Here is a 21,537-nt window from a genome sequence, read left to right on the forward strand (position 1 = left end):
TGACAATAATAAATGATAAAATTCTGATCAATACGTTTTTTTATGGAGAGGAGCTGACACCCTTGACTAATGCTTACCTAATATAAGCCATTATTTGGGAATTTGTGAAAACACATCACAAATATTAGGTTCACTGAAGCGCCTTCAATTTTTTTCACTGCTCATAAAAAAAGAATGTTTGATTCAATGTCTTTCATTAAATTGTGTGTTAGAATATATTCGATAAGACTTTCTTTCTGGCTTTCATGTTTGCAAAAATGTAGTACCTTAGGTTAATCGAAGACCAAAATATATTTGTTTACAAATTTTTCAGAGGACTAAATTTGCGTCACAATCGAGGAGTGTGAATGCATTGGCATGGGTGGCATCTCTAAATTGTCTTTGACAAAATGGAAGATGGCATCGCTGTCAATTAAATTGTGACGTTTACACAAAAATGACTAAAGAGTTTTTTTTTTTTTTCCTATCCTAGAATGTCACGCCTCCTGCTGGCACTGCACAGGACCATCTGCGGACAACTGCACGTCCTGTCCTTCGCTGTCCAGCCTATTCGAGGGACAATGTGTGCACTCGTGCCCGCAAGGATTCTTCGTACAGGATGGCCAGTGCCAAGGTCATTAGACTTCCCAATGACGCTTTCAAGTCCGGTTAGGCTGTGTGATTTCATTTACATTTTGTAAGACGACAATAGGGGTCCATTAGGGTTAATTGTCTATCCGTAGGAAAACAAGATAAAGTTGTTGTAGTTGCTTGTAAAAGAAACGTTAGCCTGACACTGCCAGCCAAACCAAACGGACTTTGGCCAAAGACCAAATAGAATCCGATAGTTTATTGGGACAGCAAAGTAAATCAGCTTTTCTTCGCTGTGTAGCTTTAACCTCTTGGTCAAGTCAAGTTTATTTGTATAGCCCGGAATCACCACAGTCTCAAAGGGCTTCACAGGAGAAAAAGAAATCATACAGAACATCACAAACACACGACGGCATCCCCCGAACAAAGCGCCCGGAAGAGGAAGGAAAAGCTCAAAAAACCCATCTGGGGAAAATGAGAAAACTTCAGAAGGAACCACAAGTGGGAGGAGCCCCCATACAGTCTCAACAGCCTGCACTAGATGCTGAGTTCTAAAAATAACACATTGTGCCATATTAAGCAGTAAGTGTCCACTGCAAAGAGGCCTTGACGGCAGGCGATCTGGTAAAATCCTCCTCACGGTCTGTCCCATTGGGTCCATCTTAATAAAACCCGCATCGGTCGATCGGCGCAGGTCCCCATGACGTTATTCAATTCGTCTCTCACCATCTAACTCCCTCTCCAATCCAGGAGAAGGGGCGGGAAGGAGAAGGAAACTGCACTCGGACAGACCCATTAACTAAAAGTTTGAGTGTAGAAATGTGTTTTTTGGTCAGGATTCCAGAGCACTAGCGCGCAATGGAAAAAGCCCCGGATCCAGCACACTTCTTTTTATCCGGCAGGGTCATTAACAAAACCAGCGTTTTGTTAGTGCTTGTTTCAAATTTATGGTTGAGGGTTTCAAATCCGAATTTCATATCAGTTTCAGGGTTTAAATGTGGGCTTTGAAGACGACTTGGCCTTCTATTTAAAGTTTGAAGTCAAGTTTGTTCTATCATACAAAAGTAGTGTTTCAAGATGAAGTTTTACGTTTTGGTTTCAAAGCTGTGTTTAGGTTACATATGGTTGACATTTTATGTAGGTGTTTGAAACTTATTTTAGGCTTTCAAATAAGGCTTTCAAAAAAGGCTACGGTTTGAAAATGATCATTTGAAGCCTTAGGTACAGTTTTGAATTGGGTTTTTGAGACAGGGTTTGGATTTCAAATTATATGTTTGGAATTACAGTTTCAAGCCCAGTCAGGGTTTCAGATTAGAATTTGAAACCAGGATGAGCATACCAAATTGGTGTTTTAAAGCCAGTTTGTGATGTCAAACAAAGGTTTGCATTTTCATTTCACATTTCAAGCCAGAGTTATGGTTTTTACTCAAGAGTTTCTAATCTGTCACAGATCCTAATTAAGGTTTAAAGATTGGGTTACCATTTAAATTTTAAATCTGGGTTTCGGGTTAGAGGTTTGAAATCTTTCTTCCAAAACAAGAACAGTTTGGAGCAGTGGTTCGGGTTTCAAATGGGGTTTAAATCCTTGATAAACTTCTTGAATGTTTGCCTCAAGACGGTTTTCTTTCTACTATTTTTTTCAACTTAGATCTCAGGGGTTTACAGTATGCATCAAAGGTTCAAAGTATGATCTCAAGCCTTGGTTAGAGTTTCAGTGGTTCCTAAGTTTTGGGTTTGAACCCTCATGCAGTATTTTGATGATTTATGGATCGTTTTGATAAGTTGATCATTTGTAACTCCATCAGCTTGCCACCCATCCTGCCAGACGTGCTCGGGCGCCTCCCAGGCCGACTGCACTTCCTGCCCGCGGCTGGCCGACCTCCAAGCTGGCCACTGCCGGACCGGCTGCCAGGAGAGCCGCTTCCTCCACGCCTCCACGGCTCAATGCCTCGGTTAGCTCGTTGTCTTCGTGTTTAGCGCTAAGTCTGCAATTTATTTATTTAGTGCTAATGCTTTTGAAGCAATCGAGGATGTTTGTGAAGCTCCTTTTACCACCTCCGAAAAACAATCATGCGTTAAATCAAAATGTCATGTTAGCGCTCCTCCCTGCTGCTGTTGTTTACATCCTTGCTGAGCAAAGAAATGACTTTTTAACTGTCACGACCACTTGCCAAAGATGGAAAACAATCCGAGGAGAATCAACGGAGGGGAGGGGGGGGGCTGAGGGTGTGCGGCAACTTTTAATTACACTTTCTGATGACACGCGCTGTTCTCGCTCGGTTAAGCGATGTGTCTGCGCAGATTTACGGAGGCACGCTCGCTTGCGTTAGCGCGTCGGGAGATGGGGCCCAGGGTCAAGTCCAGCCAAAGCGTTAGTTAATAAAAGATGCCTTGTGGGGTCATAAAAGTACAGCAGTCATTATTTCACCACCGCCTCCACCTTCACACTTCAGTGGCACATGCGCACATACTCCATTATCCTCTGGTCACATTGACTACTTGTTATTTGTTTTAAACGCAGCAATTTTGGGCTGTTAATTAATCACATTTGTTTTTTTCGTACTTTCAGTTTAGGTTTTTGTCCGTCCATCTAGCTAACTAGCAAGCTTCCCATCTATCCATCTAGCTAAATCACTAGCTAGATAGCTAGCTGGATAAATCCACCTATCGCTAAATCGCTAGCTGGATAACTTGCTAACTAGCAAAATCGATGTTGGGATTTTAAACTTGGGATCGTTCAAAAAATTAAGGGTGTCAAGCTCAGGTTAGTGTTTCAAATTTTGCTTTGAAGCTCAGGTTAGTTAGGTTTGACGTTCTGATCCTTTGTAACGATTCTTCATTTTACTGCTAATCAGTTCAGCTTGACTGATGCGATTTGTTTGTCAGATTGCAGCCCTGATTGCCAGCGCTGCACGGCCGACCTCCAGACAGGCGTTGGCAGCATTTGCCTGTGGTGCAAAGGACCCGGCGCGAGCGCCTTGTTGCTAGGCGACCACTGTGTCCCCCGCTGTCCAAAGGACCACTACAGCTGGCATGGAGCCTGCATGCGTAAGAACTGCTGGCAAATGACACATTGTTAACTAAAATAGGATTTCCTCTTCCTCAAAAGAATTCTGCTTTTCTCAGATAATATGCTGCTAAAATTGAATGGCTTTTATTTTGAAAGGAAAGAAAATTGTACAATTAGGAAGTGTTTCCTGGTTTCCAAATCCATTTTTTCTCTTTAGGATGTCACCTGTCGTGTGAGGCGTGCAATGGGGCGGGGCCTCTTGCTTGTACTTCTTGTCACGCCCCCAGCGTCCTGCTGCCCTCTGGGGAGTGTGCACCCCAGTGCCCGCTGGGTTACTACGACAACGGCCGCAGGGTCTGCGAAGGTCGGTCAAAACAACCAAACCAAACCAAACAACAATTTGTCTTTGAAATTTCAACCATCAGACCGTTAGCATAGCCTTGGGTTAGTCTTTTTTCTGACTTTTCAGACTTTTGTATTGCATAGTAAAAAAAATCTCATCTCAGAAAAAAACTAACAAATACATGAAAAATACAGAAAAAACAAATACATACCTTTTTTCCTAGAATGTTTTTTTCTAAAATAGTCTTGTTCTAAGATAAATGCTTCATTTTTTATTTCTGACTTTTTGTCTCGTAAATATAAAGATCTCATCAGAAAAAAAGCCAACTAACTTGCAACCTAGCTGCCTTTTCTGTGAAATACATGACTTTTTTTCCTTGAATTTTTTTTTAAATATACATTTTTTGTTATAAGATAAATGCTTTATTTTATATTAATTCTCAGAGGAAAACATTTTTGTTCTTGTAACATTACACATTTTTGATTTTTTTTTTCTCAGTTTTATTCAGACAGGAATACGACGCATTTTATTGAAAAAAAATTCTCTGAAGACATGTGTTTTTGTAGCATTACTTAATTTTACAAATGTTACAATTGACTTCTCAAGGGATTTATTTGGAGAAAAATACAAATATTTCCTTTTTTTTTAAACAAACCTTTATCCAAAAAAAAAACACACACACAGGTATAGATTTTACCTTTATTATGATCTTGCAAGTTCATCCCTTCTCATTTTTGTTTGTGTTGTTGTCATTGCTGGCAGCGTGCAAGCAGCAGTGCCTGACATGCGAAGGTGCAGACACCTGCACTTCCTGTCGCGACCCGGCCAAGGTGCTTCTGTTTGGCGAGTGCCAGTACGAAAGCTGCGCCCAGCAGTACTACCTCAACACCACCACTCGCACCTGCACCGGTAATGATGAAACAAACCTCAAAGAACAATCATCAAAATTCACCAAAAATACGACACTTTCCACATCAAATCATTTCATTTTTTCTTTATTTAATACAACATTTCAAAAGTAAAAAATTCCTAAGATTGGTCACAAACGCGTGGAGTTTTTCGCCATTCGACCCTAACCCGAAGCAAACTCGATTGTGCAGAGTGCGACTGGAGTTGCAACGCTTGCCGAGGACCCCTGCGCGGCGACTGCCTGCAGTGCATGGATGGCTACGTGCTGCGGGACGGCGTCTGCGCCCACGGTTGCCCGCCGGGATTCTACCGGGATGGAGACAGATGCCTCGGTCAGTTTGCAAGTGCACGAACCGCATCCATCATCATCCGTGCTCCGCTTGCTGCGTGGAGGAAGCCAAAATAATAACAAAGCTAAACTCAAGTTGAAGCGTGATTGCGGTTGTTTTTCATTTGAAATCAAGTTGAATTTCTCACTTGAGAGACACGAGTTCAATTCCAGCTCGCCTTCCTGTGTGGAGTTTGCTTGTTCTCCCCGCACTCCGGCTTTCTCCCACGCGCCAAAAATATGCATGGCAGGTGTATTGGACACACTAAATTGCCCTTAGGTGTGATTAGGTGTGTGAAAGGTTGTTTGTCTCTGTGTGCCCTGCAATTGGCTGACAACCAGCTCAGGGTGTCCCCAGCCTAAGGCTGAATTCAACTGGGATAGGCACCAGCAAGCCAGTGACCCTAGTTAGGATTAGCAACTAGAAAATGAATGGGTGGATGTTTATGTCTAATTTCCAAATTTTAGACTGCAAAGAAGGTCAAAAACAAAGGGAACGTCAATCACCAACAAAACTCTTACGGAGGTTTATATTTATTTTTTATTAGTTTTGCTTTTTTGCTTCTCAATTACATTTTGCAAAGACCCCCCCACTCCGCACCCCACTGTAAAGAAAATATCTATAAAACTGTGGAAGTATTTCTAAAACTGTATCCTTTTCAATATTAACAAAAGAAAAAAAAGCAATAGAAATCAACTTTAAACAACTGTTTTTGTTTTAACTTTTTACAGCGTTTAAACAGGTTATAGGTTAGTCTAAAATGGAAAAAAAAAGAACTTTTTTTTTCTATTTATTGTGGGTGGAATTATGGGTGTCAAATTTGACCATTTTTTGCTGATTGTTCCTTCATTGCATCGTTGTTCTTCCCGCAATCAAATGCCACTTCCCGTTTACAGGTTGCGACGACGCCTGCGTGGAATGCATCGGTCCCGGGCAATGTTTGCGATGCCAACCGCCTCACGCCACGCTGCGTGGTCAATGCGTGCTCCGGTGCGGCCGAAACTACTTCCTGGATGCCGACTCGCACACCTGCCAACGTAAGACTTTTCCTGCTCAAGTTGCGGACCTGACATATCGATGAAGCCATTGTCATTTTGCTTCAGCGTGCTCCACTGACTGCGCGCTGTGCGACGGAGTCGGACGTTGCCGAGCTTGCGGACAGCAGAGTTACCTCATGGAGGGATATTGCACCCCTGACTGTGGACACGGGTACTACGCCCATCAAAAAAGCAGAACCTGCCATGGTAACAATGCTTGTTTTATATGTATACTATTCAAAGTTGTTGCTTGTGTACACCTATTCGAATTAGTCTTTGAAGAATTCATGGCCAAAATTGACATCTCAAAAGTTGCCTTCAAGCAAAGACACCAGATTCACAGTGTCTTGTACAACATGGCTTCCTGAGACTTTTTTGGGGTTCTGCTCATGATGATCATGTGTACCAAATTTCATGGTGCTAAGGCCTTGTCTTTCTTCTGTTCTGGTTGGTATTCATTGTGTTGGTGTTGGTGTAAGGGTTTTCTGTTCTTTTTTTTGTTTTGTTCTCTCCTTTATTTGTCTGTTTGAGTTCTGGGTTTATTGGTAAATTGGAGGGGGGGGGGCTTGTTCAAAATATTAAGTTCATATTTCTGTTCCCCTTGTGTCAGTGTCGTGTTAGTTTGAGCGCATCCACCTGCTTCCCTTTTATGCGCCAAAGAACCCCCCCGCGAAAGAGACCCTCCCTTGACACGCTAAATAAGATTATTATTTATAAAAATTGTATAAGTATACCTAAACCTATCTCCTTTTTAACATTAACAAAAAAACAAAAACAAAATCAACTTTCAACAACTGTTACTTATTTTTTTACAGTGTTTATACAGGTTACAGCTCAGTCTAAAACTGAAAAAAAATAACCAAGTGCATCAAAGTGCCAAAAACAAAAAAGATAAAAATTCTTATTTTATTGACACAAAACAAAGTGTTTTCCCTGGGGTCATCCGCGCCCCATTACCTCATGTCTTCCCATGACCTGTTGTGTCATGTCCAGGTATTCCTTGTTGTCTCATCAATTTTGAGTGTATTTAGTTTCCTGGTTTCTTTCCATTCTTGCTAGGTCGTTGATGTTGATGTCGATACTGCTTTCAGTTCCTCATTGTGCTCTTGAGTTCTATTCCTGTGATTTCTATATTCAAGTCTTTTTGTACCGAGTTTATTTGTTTGTTTGTTTTTCGGTTTGCTACTTTTTATACAGTCTTCGATCTCATTTATTTGTCGTCATTTTTAAACCAAAAAGTTGAGCACTGCTTATGGTTGCTAGCTGGAAACGCAGATCCGGAGAGTAGGGTCAACTGGGGACGTTTACCGCCTGTTTGCAAGAACCCCGGCTACGGGTAGACTATGCCTACTGTAAGTCAAACGAGCTGGAGGACTGAACTTTCAAAGCTTTTCAGGGAGACCATCTTGAAGTAAAATCGTTAACCGTCTTACAAACCAAAATGGTACATTATGCATCTTTTTTGTGGGTCCGCTCTTGATATATGCCCTTTCCAAATTTTTTTATGCCAAGTAAAACTACATCAAGGGCTAAATTTTCAAAAATCCTCTGAAAAGTTTGTCTTTGAAGGAGCCACTCTTCAAAGCAAAATCACAGACTATTAGTTCTTGGTGTTTTTTATTGGTGAAGCTATCCCTTATGAGGAATATGCTAACTACATTTTATTTGGCCAAGTTAAGCTGTCTTCAGGAGGTAATATTTCACAAACTCTTTAAAAAAAATGTAAAGGGTGAAAAGTACCCTTAAGTGGAAGCTTTGTACCAAAACGACAGGCTTCTTCTGTATTTTGAAAGATCGTCTCCTGAGGTTTTTTACGAGTCTCCTCGTGATAGAGAAGCTTACCAAATTTTACGTCGCTAAGCGAAACCATTCCGTGTGGAGATATTTTCCACAAAAAAAAGTGTGTCGTAGGAGTTAGTCTTTGAATAAAAAATAAAAGCACAAATGATCCGTCTCTATCATGCGCTGTCATGTAAATTGAGAATATTTCCATCAACGCTCCTCTGAAGAAAGGAAGAAAAGACGTGTGTTCTAAAGCTGATGTGTTATTTAAAGGCCGCGGGCTGACAATTTTTCACCATTCCCTGAGCAGACAGTGAAAGATTGTACTTTTCTACCGCAGAATTGCATTGCGTAACATGTCATAAATCATCCCGCAAACGAAGCTCCCTGTGGTTTCTCTCGCAACATGAAAGACAGAAGTACAGAAAAAAAAATAAACTAGTCTTACTTTATTTTTCAATCTGTTCTGATACTATCTAAAATTTGTTGGGCTTTACATTAATCGCCCGTATGGGAAACCATTAGCTACTCATGATGCAGCGTATGCAAATTTAATCAAGGCGCTGCCGTAAATTACCCAAACGACCTCAACACGTCATGTGAAAAAATAAATAAAAATGTTGACGGGCAGGTTAGCTTAGGCCTACAGTGTGTGTTTGTGTGTATGTAGCTTCAAATAATAAAGCATTGTCACTGTCAGCAAGAAAAACAAATTGCACATCACCTTGCTCATAAAATGTTAACGACGGGGAGTGCGTGGCCAATATTTAGTCGCCACCCACCCAAACCAATAAATAAGAAAATGCACAATATATAAATATTAGAACCACACAGAGCTGAAGAGGCCACAGGATGACTTCCCCGCCATTGTCATTTCGTAGCATAAATCAGATGTATTGATTGACTGAGAGAGTGCTGAAATTAAAGCGCATTACTTTTATTTTGACGAGAAGACTGCCGCGTTAGCGTCTGCTGCGAGCGCCTCCGTTTCAAATTGTGCCACTAATTTTTTATGTGCATGACTGATGAATGCGTCATGGTTATTTGAAGTTAGCTGTTGTTGTTTTTTTAATCAAAAATAGAAGAAACATGCATTTTCTAGAGTCGCTTATCCTCACGAGGGTCGCAGCATAAAAGGAATAATATAATGTCCCGTAATTCCCAAAATATAAGGCACACTTTGCTTGCCCAAAATGGAGGCCAAAAGTATGGGTGTGTCCTGTAAACGGTAACTTAAAATTTAGGTCACTTAAGATTTAGATTTGTTATGTCATTTTATTATTATTTTTTTTTTTTAATTCAAGCCCATTTGAGGAAGATTGATTTGTTAGCCAGGTATTGATGCACTGATGTGCATTCTGATATCGTCCGTTTTCTTTCTTACAATAATTACCCTAACGGAACGAGCTAAAGGGCAGAAGTGCTTGTTGCAGCTAACAGCTGCTCATATTAGCTGAGGTGGTTACGATTAGTTATTATTACTAGCACTACTTTCAATATAAAAAAAAAGCAAGCATGCTGAACCAACGTCCGAGTCCATTCTCGTACACACACAGGAATATCAATAAAACGTAGAGGACCATGCAAAAATTCTTAGTTAGTTCATGTTTCTGTTCCGATTGTGTCAGTGTCCTGTCAATGTGATTGCGTCCACCAGTCTTTGTTAACCTGCTTCCCTTGTGTTGGCCTATCAGCGCCCTGTTCCAATTGTGTCTTGTCCAGGTGCTCCTTGTTGTCTCGTTGAACACCTTCATTGTTGAAGGTGTGATTGCTTCCACCAGTCTTTGTTAAACTGCTTCCCTTGTGTTGGCCTATCAGCTCCCTGTTCCAATTGTGTCTTGTCCAGGTGCTCCTTGTTGTCTCGTTGAACACCTTCATTGTTGAAGGTGATGTGGTTGTTGCTCTCTGTTCCTCGTTGTCATTGTGAGTTTGATTCCTGAGTTTTCCTGAGCCTATACTCAAATCTTTTGTGCTAAGTTTTAAATTTATTTAATTTTTTTTAATCTTCAGATTAAATTATCATTTTGAACACACCCCGCAGGTCTGCCCCCTTTCCCATGGTCTAACCTGACAGACTTACCTGGGTGTTGTTTTTACCGTGTTATTCTTTTGTCATAACTTGGTATTTATTATTGTGACATTTGTGTTGAGAAACATGTTTCACGTTTTGGTTGTGACTATGAAAACGTGTGGGATTCCTAGAATTTCAGCCGCACTGGTAATATAGTTTAAATGCATGAGGTGTGGATTAAAATAATCGTAGAATTGATCACATAATAATTGTGAAAATAAACATTCTATCTACTGTTTGTTTTTCAGCAAACAGCAGCCCCCCCACCCTCCACATCAACGGTTCCTTACAGGTTCCTCTGGGGGGTTCAGTCCCGCTGACCCCGACCCTCATCCAAGCAAAGGACTCGGACAGCCCGCAGGACGGGCTGGTCGTCCAGCTCGTCCGGCGACCCACCAACGGCCGTCTGGTCGTCTTCCGAGGGGGTCGGGAGGATGAGGAGGAGGCCGGGGAACGAGAGCTGAGCGAGCAAGACACCTTCACGTGGGCGCAGTTGGGAAGCGGTCGAGTACACTTTCAACACCAGAAGGACAAAGCAAGGTGAGATGAATTCATGCTTACGACTTTAAGAAGCTCATTAGGACTGGAAAAGTCACGTATTTTTCTCCTCGCTACAACTGATCAATTCATCACTACAATTGTTGCATTCATGTATTTTCTTCCTCATTTAAGCCAGTGACTCATGAGTTCATGTTTTTATTCCTTATTTGACCCAGGGGAATTTGTTTATCTACTTTCTCACCACAACTAAAAAAATATTCCATATTATTAGAACTAGGAAATGGTTTGTAATTTTCCTCAATAGAACTGAGGTTTTTGTGTATTTCAGTTGACGATTTCTCTTTTTAAACTAGCAAGGTTGAATTTGTATATTTTCTGTCATCATAACAGTATTTCTCTTCTCGTCAGAACTGAAGGTTTTGTTTATTTTAGTACTCACTTGACCTGGTAAATTTGTGTATCTTCTTCCTCAAGTCAAATCTGGTTTATTTTTATAGCCCTGAATCACCGCAGTCTCAAAGCTCATATTAGCTGAGGTTGTTACGGCACTATTTTCAATAAAAGAAGCAAGCGTACCGAACCAGCGGCCGAGTCCATCCGTACAGTCTTTAAAGAAAGCACAGATTATTTTAATTTAAACCAAGTGGTTATTGGCCCAACCAGGATAACCACTCGCTCTCAAACACAAAAAAAATCTAGTTTTATCTAAACCTGAAAGGATTATTAAGTCTCACAATGCTTTAACTGGTCTCTCAGACCATAATGCCAAGGGCTTCACAGGTGAAACGGAATCGCAGATAGCAGAGATGCAATCATGTCTTTGGACTAACTAACTAAAATTCTTTCCAAATAAAATGAAATATATTTTTACAACTATACTTCAGATAATGCACATAGAATTGGTGACGGGCCAAAACTTTATGAAAACTTTGTTGAATTTTGTATTTTTTTAAATATCTTAACTGATGGCAATTTAACACATATCGATGTGATTTTTACAAATTATTGACCGAAGCGACAATATTGTTGGAAATGGTTTTCTCTTTTATACAACGCAATGCCTAATGCTTAAGCAAACTTGACAATATTTTAGGTCACCCTGATAAGTAGCGATTTTGGAAATACTTGTGAAATTTATCAACTCAAAACGTGTATTGGCTCAACACTGCTTTATTTTTGTGTAATTTTGTGAAATTACCCTTTTGAGTTACACCACTGAAAGTGAAAGGAATTTTTGGAATTTTTGGCTTTTTTTTCTAAACTAAAACTGGTGAATTTGTGTATTGTTTTTTTTTTTATCTCTAACAATGTTTCCCTTCTCACTGGAACTGGTCAAATCTAAATATGTTCTCATCATTTGACTGAGAGAATTTGTATATTTTGTGATTGGTGAATTGTTGTATTTCTCTACATCCTCTGTAGAACTGGCGAATTCACTTTGCGAGCGGCCGACCCTCAGCTGAAGTCTCAAGCGGAAACAATTCAAGTTCAAGCTCTCTCAATGCAGGTGAGACGCTGACACACACTCAAAACGTTCTGTGCACCTTTAGTTAATCTAGTCGCTATTGTAAAAAAATGAAGGAAAAAAATCCCATTAGAAATAGGACTGAGCGACTAGGCCCAAAAGTAAATTTGAGTGATTTTTGACGATCGTGATTTTAATCGATTTTAATTGAATATACGAACAATAATTTATTTGTTGGATTCATTTATAAAGGTGCATTCTGTGGAAAATATTCAGACAGAAATAATGTGTACTTATTATTTTTATTATTATTATTATCAAATATAACATAATCTTATTCATAGCTTTTTCAAAAACAATACAAGTGTCCCTATCTTGTGCATAATTTGCCTAACCCTTGAGCAGGATTTTGACAATTTTTGGCCCAATTGTTTTCCACATAATTCCCACAGTATTTAGCCAAGAGATGGCACATTCCTGGCACTCTGACAACTAAGTGGTCGTGCCATATCGAACTTTTGACATTTGAAATTCTTGCTCCCTACTGTCATCTTTCAATGCACTCCCTTTGATATAAAGATCACTGGATTTGACAAAATACCGTGAAAGGGTTAAATGTCACAATAAGTATTCAGTAACTGTTGTAAACATTTATGACATCTCCATTTTGCGAATTGGCAAATGTTCAATTTTTAAAATGACAAATTTGAAAAAGTAATTATTCGGCTCTATCGCAGGCATTTTTTTCCTGATACCCCACAAACATGGTTCCTACCTTATTTACCACACACCCCGGAAAATGCTAGTTTCCCCCCCATCCCTAAATTAATACAGCAAGGAAATTGAGCCTTTCCAACAGCATTCCCACGAGTGCCTATTGCCTCCTTTGGAATTTCTCTTTGCGTGTTTACCCTCAGTGGAGTATTGCAAGCGCTTCTTGCGCCTCACATCACAAAAGCTGATGCAACCTTCACTTTCCACGGGAGGAAGGTTATCAGCCTTCATATTATTGATATTTTCATCACTGACAACCACAGCAACAAAAAGCCAAAGGTTGTGGAGTCAACGCTTTCGCTTAGCATGTAAATGCAGGCCGGCCCCTTCCAGGATGCGAATCATCCCGTGTGATGAGGGTCACCGTTTCATGAAGCTTTTCTTGGGCCAGAGCCAAGATATATGGATACAATACATGGGGAAAGAAGCGAAATGCACTTTGTGATCACGTTGCGCTGCCGCCTACAACACAACAAGAGGGCAGAAAAAGAAGAAAGGCTTGATTGAAATCTTCATTGGAAACTCTGCCAGCAGCCATTTTAGTGCACCCAGAAATAAAAAGATCTCAGAAGCTGATAACCAAGCAACATCCTTTCTTCTTAAGGTACAGGAAATGTACTCAGCTACGAGAAACTTTTAGAGAACTTGTGCTTCCACAGATCAACTAGGATCTAAAAAAAGCTCAGTAAGTACCTTTTTTTTGGGTCATAAGGAAAGGTTTAATTTAACATTCAGTGCCATGGACGAGAATTCTCATCTTTTAGAACAGTAATATCAATAACAAATAAAATTATCATCAAATATTCTTTCTATGCAGCAGTAGCTGACACCCTTGACTAATGCTTGATTAATATAAGGCAATTGAGCACTGTAGTGCAAACTCAGACAGGCGGATGGCAGTGTTTCTACACTTATAACACAGCTATTACCGACATGCAAGTGTAACTGAAGAATGGAAGTCAATCTTTCATATGATACTAAGTACACAATATTGTGTTGGCCTTGAGATGTGAGTGAAAATGCTAAAAATACTGGCCCTCTAGAGGTTTCCCTGTCCAATAGCACTGAAAGAGTTACATCCTTTAATTTCGTCAAAATCAATCAAGTGGTATTTCACTGCTAGCTTTTCAGAGCATCTAGAGTCATCTCTAAAGACCCCAGAATGTAATGATCTGTGGCAATATACAGCATTGTATGTACCAAACCTTTGAAAAAAGAAAAAGGACAGACTGTCTTTCACCAGTAAAAAAGGTTTATGTGCACCCTTTTCTATTTTTTAATCAGCAATAGAACATGGATTAGTTTTGCCAAAAACACCGGTTTTTGATCATGTTTTTTGTGTTTGTAGAAAGAACAGGTCAGGCAAGATCATTACTTTAACATTTCTTTTATTGCTTTTGGAAGGTATTAAACAAAAACAAGAATATGAAAGGGCTTTTCGCAGCAAAATAATATATTTACAGATCTAAAGCTAAGAAACTGATAAGTAACTCACTTTAGGGTTTGATGCTGAATGTTAATGCCTATTTTTTCTTTTTCCATAGCAAAATATACAATTATGGGTTGCCATATCTTATTTCTAATTGTTGGATCATTTTTTTAATGAATATGTGACTCTCTCCAAATGTCAGTTATACACTACCTTCAAGCCATATATGCCTTTGTACTTTCCACAGTGTAAGAATGTTTCTTTGCTGTCGTTGTCTTCTTGACATGCCTTCTAACATTTGGGTCAAAAATAACCCGATTATGTTTCTTGAAAAGACAAAACCAATATCTGGGTTAATTTGACTCAACCTTCTGTGCTCTGCAAAATCACACAATTTCTGAGGTTTTCTCATATGAAAAGACCTATTCTTGGGGTTCTTTTGTGTAAAACAACTCAAAACATTATGTTGACTTGACACAAATATTGCATCTGTTTTTTTTTTTGTTTTTTTTTTTACCCATTCTTGGGTTATACTTAATGGAACTGCTTTTCTAGTTTGGCATTCAAAAATTACAGCTTTTTTTTTCTACATCTTATATTAGTCAATAAATTGTAAAATTGATATAGCTGCACCTGTAATGACCGATAGTATAAATTTGTTAAAAATAAAAAGAGTTCGTTTTGGCCTGACACCAGTCTCTTGTTCAAGTGTCAGTTGTCTGTACATAGTCAAGTTCCAAAGTGTTGGCATTTCTCTCCTTTGCAAATGACGTGCCAAGGCATGATTCACTGCCTAATCTTTGTCTTCTACTCAAAAGCTGTGCTGAGCTGAACTCGAGGGATCTTTTAGTCATTTCAATGGTTTACAAAGCTGAGTGAGACAAGAACCTCTTCTACTGAAAATTCCTCTCGACGGCAGTAAACAGTTGGATTCCAGTTGCGCAGTGTAAGCGCCCACAGGCTTTTGTTTTTTTTTTTGTGCGTGGTAGATGACGAAACGAAATTAATAGCATTCCCAAAGGCAAAATCTATTTCACATTTGAGTATATTAGGCTTGTTAATTTGGGAGCTTATACATTAAGTGTATAAACGACACTGCATGTGTCCTGATTAGGAGTGAGTTGTCTCAAGCCGAAAGTGCCCAAAATGTGGTTGTAAATCAGTCCTCCTGCAGCGCTTTCAAAGACCTCACAGCTTGAAAGCAAAGAAAAACAAACATCCCGGGAAGCCGGCGGCACGCACGGGAAGGATTTTGCACCCCCATGAGGGCCGATGACGGCTCTTCCCCAAACATCAACTCCTCCTCCCCTCACTTACCTGGAGCTCTGCAAGACAAGGTCAAGCCTCCTGCATTGAGTGTTTGTTTGCCTCGGGAGAAGATTTACTTGTTTGCCTTTTTGTGAGTTAGTGTGTCTTTGCACACACACACAGGCACAGACATCGCCACACTCTTTGTTTTGCTGCAGTGGGAAGACAAGTCGGGATTTGGGTGGTCGCCTGGGGGTTCGCTTGTCTGTCTGCTGGAGATAATTGCTCCAAAGTGAGGAAATTTGTCACCGGACCTTCACTGTCTTCCAGCTTTGTTTAGTGTCTCAGTTAGACAACATTTTTTGTGTGCTTGTGTGTGATCATTGTCCTCTGTGGCGCCAGCTTGTTCTTCTCTGCGTGAACCTTTTGCTCAAGCTGTCACCGCTGCCACCCGCTGGAGCTCAGCCAGGATTTAAGGAACTTTTACACTACTGTGTAAATGACTCATAAACAGCAGGGGAAAGCGGTTGCAAATCAGCAGGAGGAATCCTCGCAAATAGCAAGAATAAAGCATCGGGGATAACTAGAAGAAAGAACATCAGAAAACACTAGGTACTACTAAGAAAACGGGGCTACATCAGGACCAAGGTTTTGATCCAGAAACAGACTACACAGAATTGGAAAAGTCGAAATTATTTATACACAAAAAATCCAACGTATTTAATAGCAATAGCTAGATACAGAAAACTAGACTCGGAAACTAGAAACTAGGAAGATGGCCTGACATTCTGATGTGTTGCTGGGAATTTAGACCTACTGCCAGACGTCAGCAAACTAAAGGATCATAGCGACTTATAGATCAAGGAACAAACCAGTGACAAGCATCAAGTTAAGACCCCATATGATGAAGGTAATACATAAATTAAAAGGACAAATTGACAAATACATGACCATAACAACGAGTAAGCCCTGTCTGCACAGTGCGGATTGGGGTGTCGCTCAAAAAAGGGTGGACTCAAACGTTTGACTCAGATTCTCGAACCTTTTAGTGCCTTGTTTTTTTTGTTAAATTTCCGATACTCAAGAAAGTATGAATAAGTGACGCCATACACAGAAAAGTGGAAACTTGTTTCCCCGTTGTGTGAAATAATCTTCCCCCGGCGTCCTGTTTGTGACTTGCAGCCTCCAAGGGTACTGGTGTTATCACCCCTGTCCGTGGAGGGTCCCGGCGAGGCTCAGACCATCACCAAGTCCACCCTTCTGGTGGACGACCCCGACAACCCGGCGGACGTCCTGCTGATGCTTCTGGAGGCTCCTCGCCACGGCCGGCTGACGCGCGTGCACGGCGACCGATCGCTGAGCCGCTTCAAGCTGGAGGAGCTTGCTCGTGAACGCGTGCAGTACGTACACGATGGGTCGCGGGAGGCGCAGGACCACCTGGTGCTGCAGGTCAACGACGGACACAGCTACCAGAATGTTCTGCTTCAAGTCCGCATTAGTCACAAGGTAGGAAAGCCTAACCTATATTTCCAACCATAATTTGAAAAACAAACACTGTCTTGACACCCTATTTTGAAACCATCATTTTCAAACCCTATCCCAGACCTCCAACCTTAAATTTTTACCATAACCCTGTCCCAAAAACGTATGTCTTTAAAACTTAACATTTGTCTGAACCCTGGTTTGAAACCTTTGTGTATGTTGAAACCCCATCCTGTGCTTAAAACAGTAATTTTAAGCAAATCTTTCAAGACCTCTAGAAACTTCCTGATTGGAAAATCAGACATTCACTATCGGAGTCTTACCGCAAATCCCCTTATTGTCAAGCACTTTGTCATTCTATCACCAGGGGGCAATATTTCCCACATTTGCTTGACAAAAGCCTCTGCTCTTCTCACCCTAATCTAATATATTATTTACGAGCGAAAATGGTGTTGAGTTTCTCACCCGATCCCTAATTTATACAGTGCAAGCTATCAATTCAGACCCAAAATTGGAATTGGAATGCGGTTTGAAATGACTGTAAATGACATTGTGACAGCTAATTGATTAAAATTTGCAGTTAAACCAAAACTGAGAGTTACAGTTAAAAGCTAAACCATTCTTGAATCCTCTTTTCCCTTCAACACTAACTTTGTTGAAATCAGAAATTAAAACCCATAACCTTTCATTGAAACATAATCCTTGTTAAATTACGAATAAAAACCAAATTTCAAGCACTAACCTTCATGTGAAAATCTTACTCTTGTCTTGAAACCCCAAACTTTGCCTAAAATTGATATCTGGAAATGTCTTTCCTTTAAAAAAACAACCCAAGATTAAAGCTATCACTTGAAACCCTAGCGTTTCCTTGAAACCTTTACCCCCATTGAAACGCTTTTCTAATTTGACAAGTTAATCTTTGCTTCGTACTTTTCTTGTTGACATTCTAAATTGAAGCCCTAACCCTATTTGCCAAACGTAACTTACTTGAAAACCGTAAGTGGTGTTTTAAATTCCAGCTGCCTCCTGATTGGCTTAAAGTTGTTCCTTCTCATTCGTTTCATGAACATTCCATGTGACAACATGTCAGCCCGTGCCATATGCTAGCCTATATTCACTAGCACAATACCAGAAGGTTCAACTTTTGATTTATTTATTTTTTATACCCCAACCATCTGGACCATTTGGAGAGTTCTGGGGGCAAACCAAAAAGTACTGTATGTGTTCAAAACCTCGATGTGATTGTGTGTGCTTCTTTAAGGGAGATGATTCACCTGAGCTGCGGTCCGTCCCGGTGACGTGGGTGAAAGGGGGCGGCATGGTGAGGCTCAGCAGCAAACACCTGCAGGCGCACTATAAAGGGGTCAGCCCAGATGACGTCGTTTACACCATACTGGACGCTGACGGACAGCCAAAATATGGTAAAAAAAATAAAAAGAATATATATATATATATATATATATATATATATATATATATATATATATATATATATATACACACACTGTGTGCTGTATTGGGAGTGCATACACACTAAATATGATATAAATATGCTAAAGCAGAAATTTATAGACGTTTAAAGCATTGTGTTGTGTTTCGGGTCAAACTGACCCGAACCGAATGATTTTGGGCAATATGCTATGCAGACATTAAATATGTCATAATACAACATTAAAGATAGGCATTCCAACATTTCCCTTATTTTGTGGGTCCGACTGACCCATGAACGTTATTGCTGTTCATCATGATTGAATGAAACAGAAATGTTTGACATAATGTCAGTATCGTATATCATATGTTCAAAGCTTTTGAAACTCAACCGTTACATTGCGGGTCAAATTGATAAGGGGAAAAAAAAGATATAAGATTGAAGTAACACTAATTCATCAAAGTACAACACAGCGGTGGAAACTGGACTCAAAGTGCAAATGAAAGAGACAATGCAAAAGTGCATGTAACAAACCAGCAGGAGGACGTCGCCAAACAACACCAAGTAACAACTTTAATGACTAGTTCAAAAAGGCAGGAAGAAGGTAAGAAATGTATCAACAGAAATACTCAGGCAGATAAAATACGAGGTAACGAGGAACTGGAGATAGGCTCGGGCACTGGAAGGCCGCATAAAGCAATAACCCGGCGACATCCTCCTGCTTCAGCCGCACCTAAGTTGTCCCCTGATTAAGACGAGCTACAGGTGTGCGGCTGATGGCTCCGCCCCCTAATCTCTAGACAGGATAAGACATCAGGAACATGGATGTGACAGTTATTGTTTGTCATAATGTTGTAGTTACATAAAAGTACTCCTTCCTGTATATTTTTTAATCAAAAATGTTTATGGGTCAATCTGACCCGCTGCCTCTTCAGTCCTATAGAATAATAATTATTGAAAGACTTAAAAAAAATGTATTCATCAAAACAAAAACGATAACAAAATTGCTGTCATTTTGATTTTAGGCTTAACAAGCAGCTCAATTTGACCCAAAGGGTGAATGGATGGTTAACTGCGATATAAAAGTTAATAGATTTTTAATATGGAACACAGTTGGCACCCTTTCTGCATCCAGGTGAAGTTGTGCTGGTGTCCATGCCTGCCGACGGTCCGCCCGAAGGCTGGAACCCGTCCCTGACGGACGACCGAGGCTTTACCGCTACCACCTCGTTCACCCAGCAGGACGTAGACGACGGCACCGTGTGGTACCGACATTTTGGCAGCGGAACGCCGGCCGACTCCTTCCGCTTCCAGGTCAGAAAAAACGTCAGAATGGACTTGTGGTCTCGCTACATTTGTTTTTTGTTGTTGTTTTTTTTTCATGTGGTGGCTGGGCGGCAAGCTATCTTAAATGATTCTCAATCAGGATGTATATGTTCCACTACAAGAAAAAAAAATCTGTCTCTGTGGCGCAGTACCAAATGGACGCTAGACAAATATCCTTTCTTTCCTTTGTCTCAGATGGGATCGTCTCTCCTGCCAACCTAGCTACTACTTATGCCCATGCATTGCCTGTGACAGGGAACATTGGCCTGCCAACATGGCCCCCACATAGGCGCATCTGTTAGCCAAATCTTGTCTTAACTATATATTCGTAACAGTGGCACAACTGGGAAATACGTGTACTCGATCGGCTCTGTCTGTTGCTTGTGCCACAGCGCCAGTAAACATCAAAGGCCAAACTTGGAATTAAACAGCTTTCACAACTACTGTTGTACAAAGTTTTGAGTAGACTGTACACAATATTCTGTTTTATTCAACTTGAAATCTGTTAATTGGGTCTATAGTAATAAAGGTTTATATTTCAATAGTACTATCTTTTTCAGTCTGATACTAGAGTTAGCATGTCTACAACTGGTGAAATGAATACTACACACTCATCCTGAGACAGATAACTAGCTGACTAGCATTGCTAACTGTTTATTTTCAGGTAAGTTTTTAACCTTCTACCAGTTAGCATGTTTACTACTGGTTAAATAAATATTACAGGCTCATTGCTGAGGAAGAACTAGCTAACTAGCATTGCTAACCAATTTGTTTCTGCTCTGAATAAAACAGAAGAATATTACCTAAGCATTTGCTAGAAAATAAGTATTTTATTTTATACTACATGCTATTCCAGGTTTCTTCTTTTCATTTTTTAATATTCCAACTGTCTTTTGATATTGAGAAACTTTGGTGTTTTTATCGTCAATACAACCGAGTCAATGTGGGCATGGAGTTTGGTGTGGACTATTTACAGTATAACTGTACAAAAAATCAAATAAAATGGATATCTGAAAACTGGGACAAATCTTAGCTGGAAGGAGTCTAAAACCGAATTCAGTGAAAGCTATTGCATCGAAAATCAAAATTCTACTTAACAAACCTTAGGTATTACTACTAGCTAGGATTTTTGTAGCATATGGCTCTTATCAGTTCCGTTTTAGATTTTGTCTACATTTTATATTTACAATTTTGGAGTTATGTTCAGATAGGTTCACATTGTGGTTAGAAAGTGTGTTTTTCCATTGAAGCACCATTTTTTCAGGGGAGATATATTCCAGACCCACCTTGGTTCTGGACTGTATCCACATTATAAACTGGCACTAACGGTATTCCAGCCAGTCTCTTCATTGTCATGACAAAGCAGCCAAAAATGCTTCTCGGCTCTATCTAATCAAGCGTCTGCCAATACTCGTTTTTGGCTCCGTCTATCGCCGCAAATTGATTTTAATTACTTGCCGCCGCCATTCAAACGACAAATCTCAAGTGTCTCTTCATTTTGACGCCGTCAAATTCCTGGAAGCCTCGCCTGCGCTTCAAAGCGAGGGTGATTAAAGCGAGTTTTTTTTTTTTTTTTTTTTCCCCCTTAAATGGAATGATTTAGAAATACACCGCAGGAGTCGATAAACAGCCATCCATCCAAAACAATCAATTTCATCCTCGCAAAGATGATCATGCTCGACACTGTCGACAAGAGTTATTAAGGTGTCTTAATTAGATGAATGCACCCGCAAGTTTCCACTCAAAATGTTGTTTTTTTTTTTTCCTATGGCCTGCTGTAGTACAAAAAACTCCCACGTTTCCATCCATTTGCATCCGTGTCCATCCAAGTG

At 40.2% G+C, this 21,537-nt stretch overlaps 1 protein-coding gene across 1 annotated transcript in view; it reads left to right on the forward strand.

The window, feature by feature from the left end:
• fras1 (Fraser extracellular matrix complex subunit 1) overlaps positions 1 to 21,537 on the forward strand; it is a 164,421-nt gene that overhangs the window by 92,195 nt on the left and 50,689 nt on the right. Inside the window, exons 18-30 of the mRNA XM_088417752.1 lie at positions 473 to 613; positions 2,376 to 2,522; positions 3,457 to 3,618; positions 3,798 to 3,944; positions 4,686 to 4,832; positions 5,024 to 5,164; positions 6,058 to 6,198; positions 6,265 to 6,405; positions 10,300 to 10,591; positions 11,975 to 12,059; positions 16,651 to 16,974; positions 18,212 to 18,371; positions 19,515 to 19,693. Coding sequence (XP_088273878.1) covers positions 473 to 613; positions 2,376 to 2,522; positions 3,457 to 3,618; positions 3,798 to 3,944; positions 4,686 to 4,832; positions 5,024 to 5,164; positions 6,058 to 6,198; positions 6,265 to 6,405; positions 10,300 to 10,591; positions 11,975 to 12,059; positions 16,651 to 16,974; positions 18,212 to 18,371; positions 19,515 to 19,693 — 2,207 coding nt within the window. The remainder of the gene's footprint in view (positions 1 to 472; positions 614 to 2,375; positions 2,523 to 3,456; positions 3,619 to 3,797; positions 3,945 to 4,685; positions 4,833 to 5,023; positions 5,165 to 6,057; positions 6,199 to 6,264; positions 6,406 to 10,299; positions 10,592 to 11,974; positions 12,060 to 16,650; positions 16,975 to 18,211; positions 18,372 to 19,514; positions 19,694 to 21,537) is intronic.

The sequence above is a fragment of the Hippichthys cyanospilos genome, chromosome 1 (assembly GCF_059441005.1).
Source record: "Hippichthys cyanospilos isolate Australia breed blue-spotted pipefish chromosome 1, RoL_Hcya_1.0, whole genome shotgun sequence".
NCBI classification, from domain to species: Eukaryota; Metazoa; Chordata; class Actinopteri; order Syngnathiformes; family Syngnathidae; genus Hippichthys; species Hippichthys cyanospilos.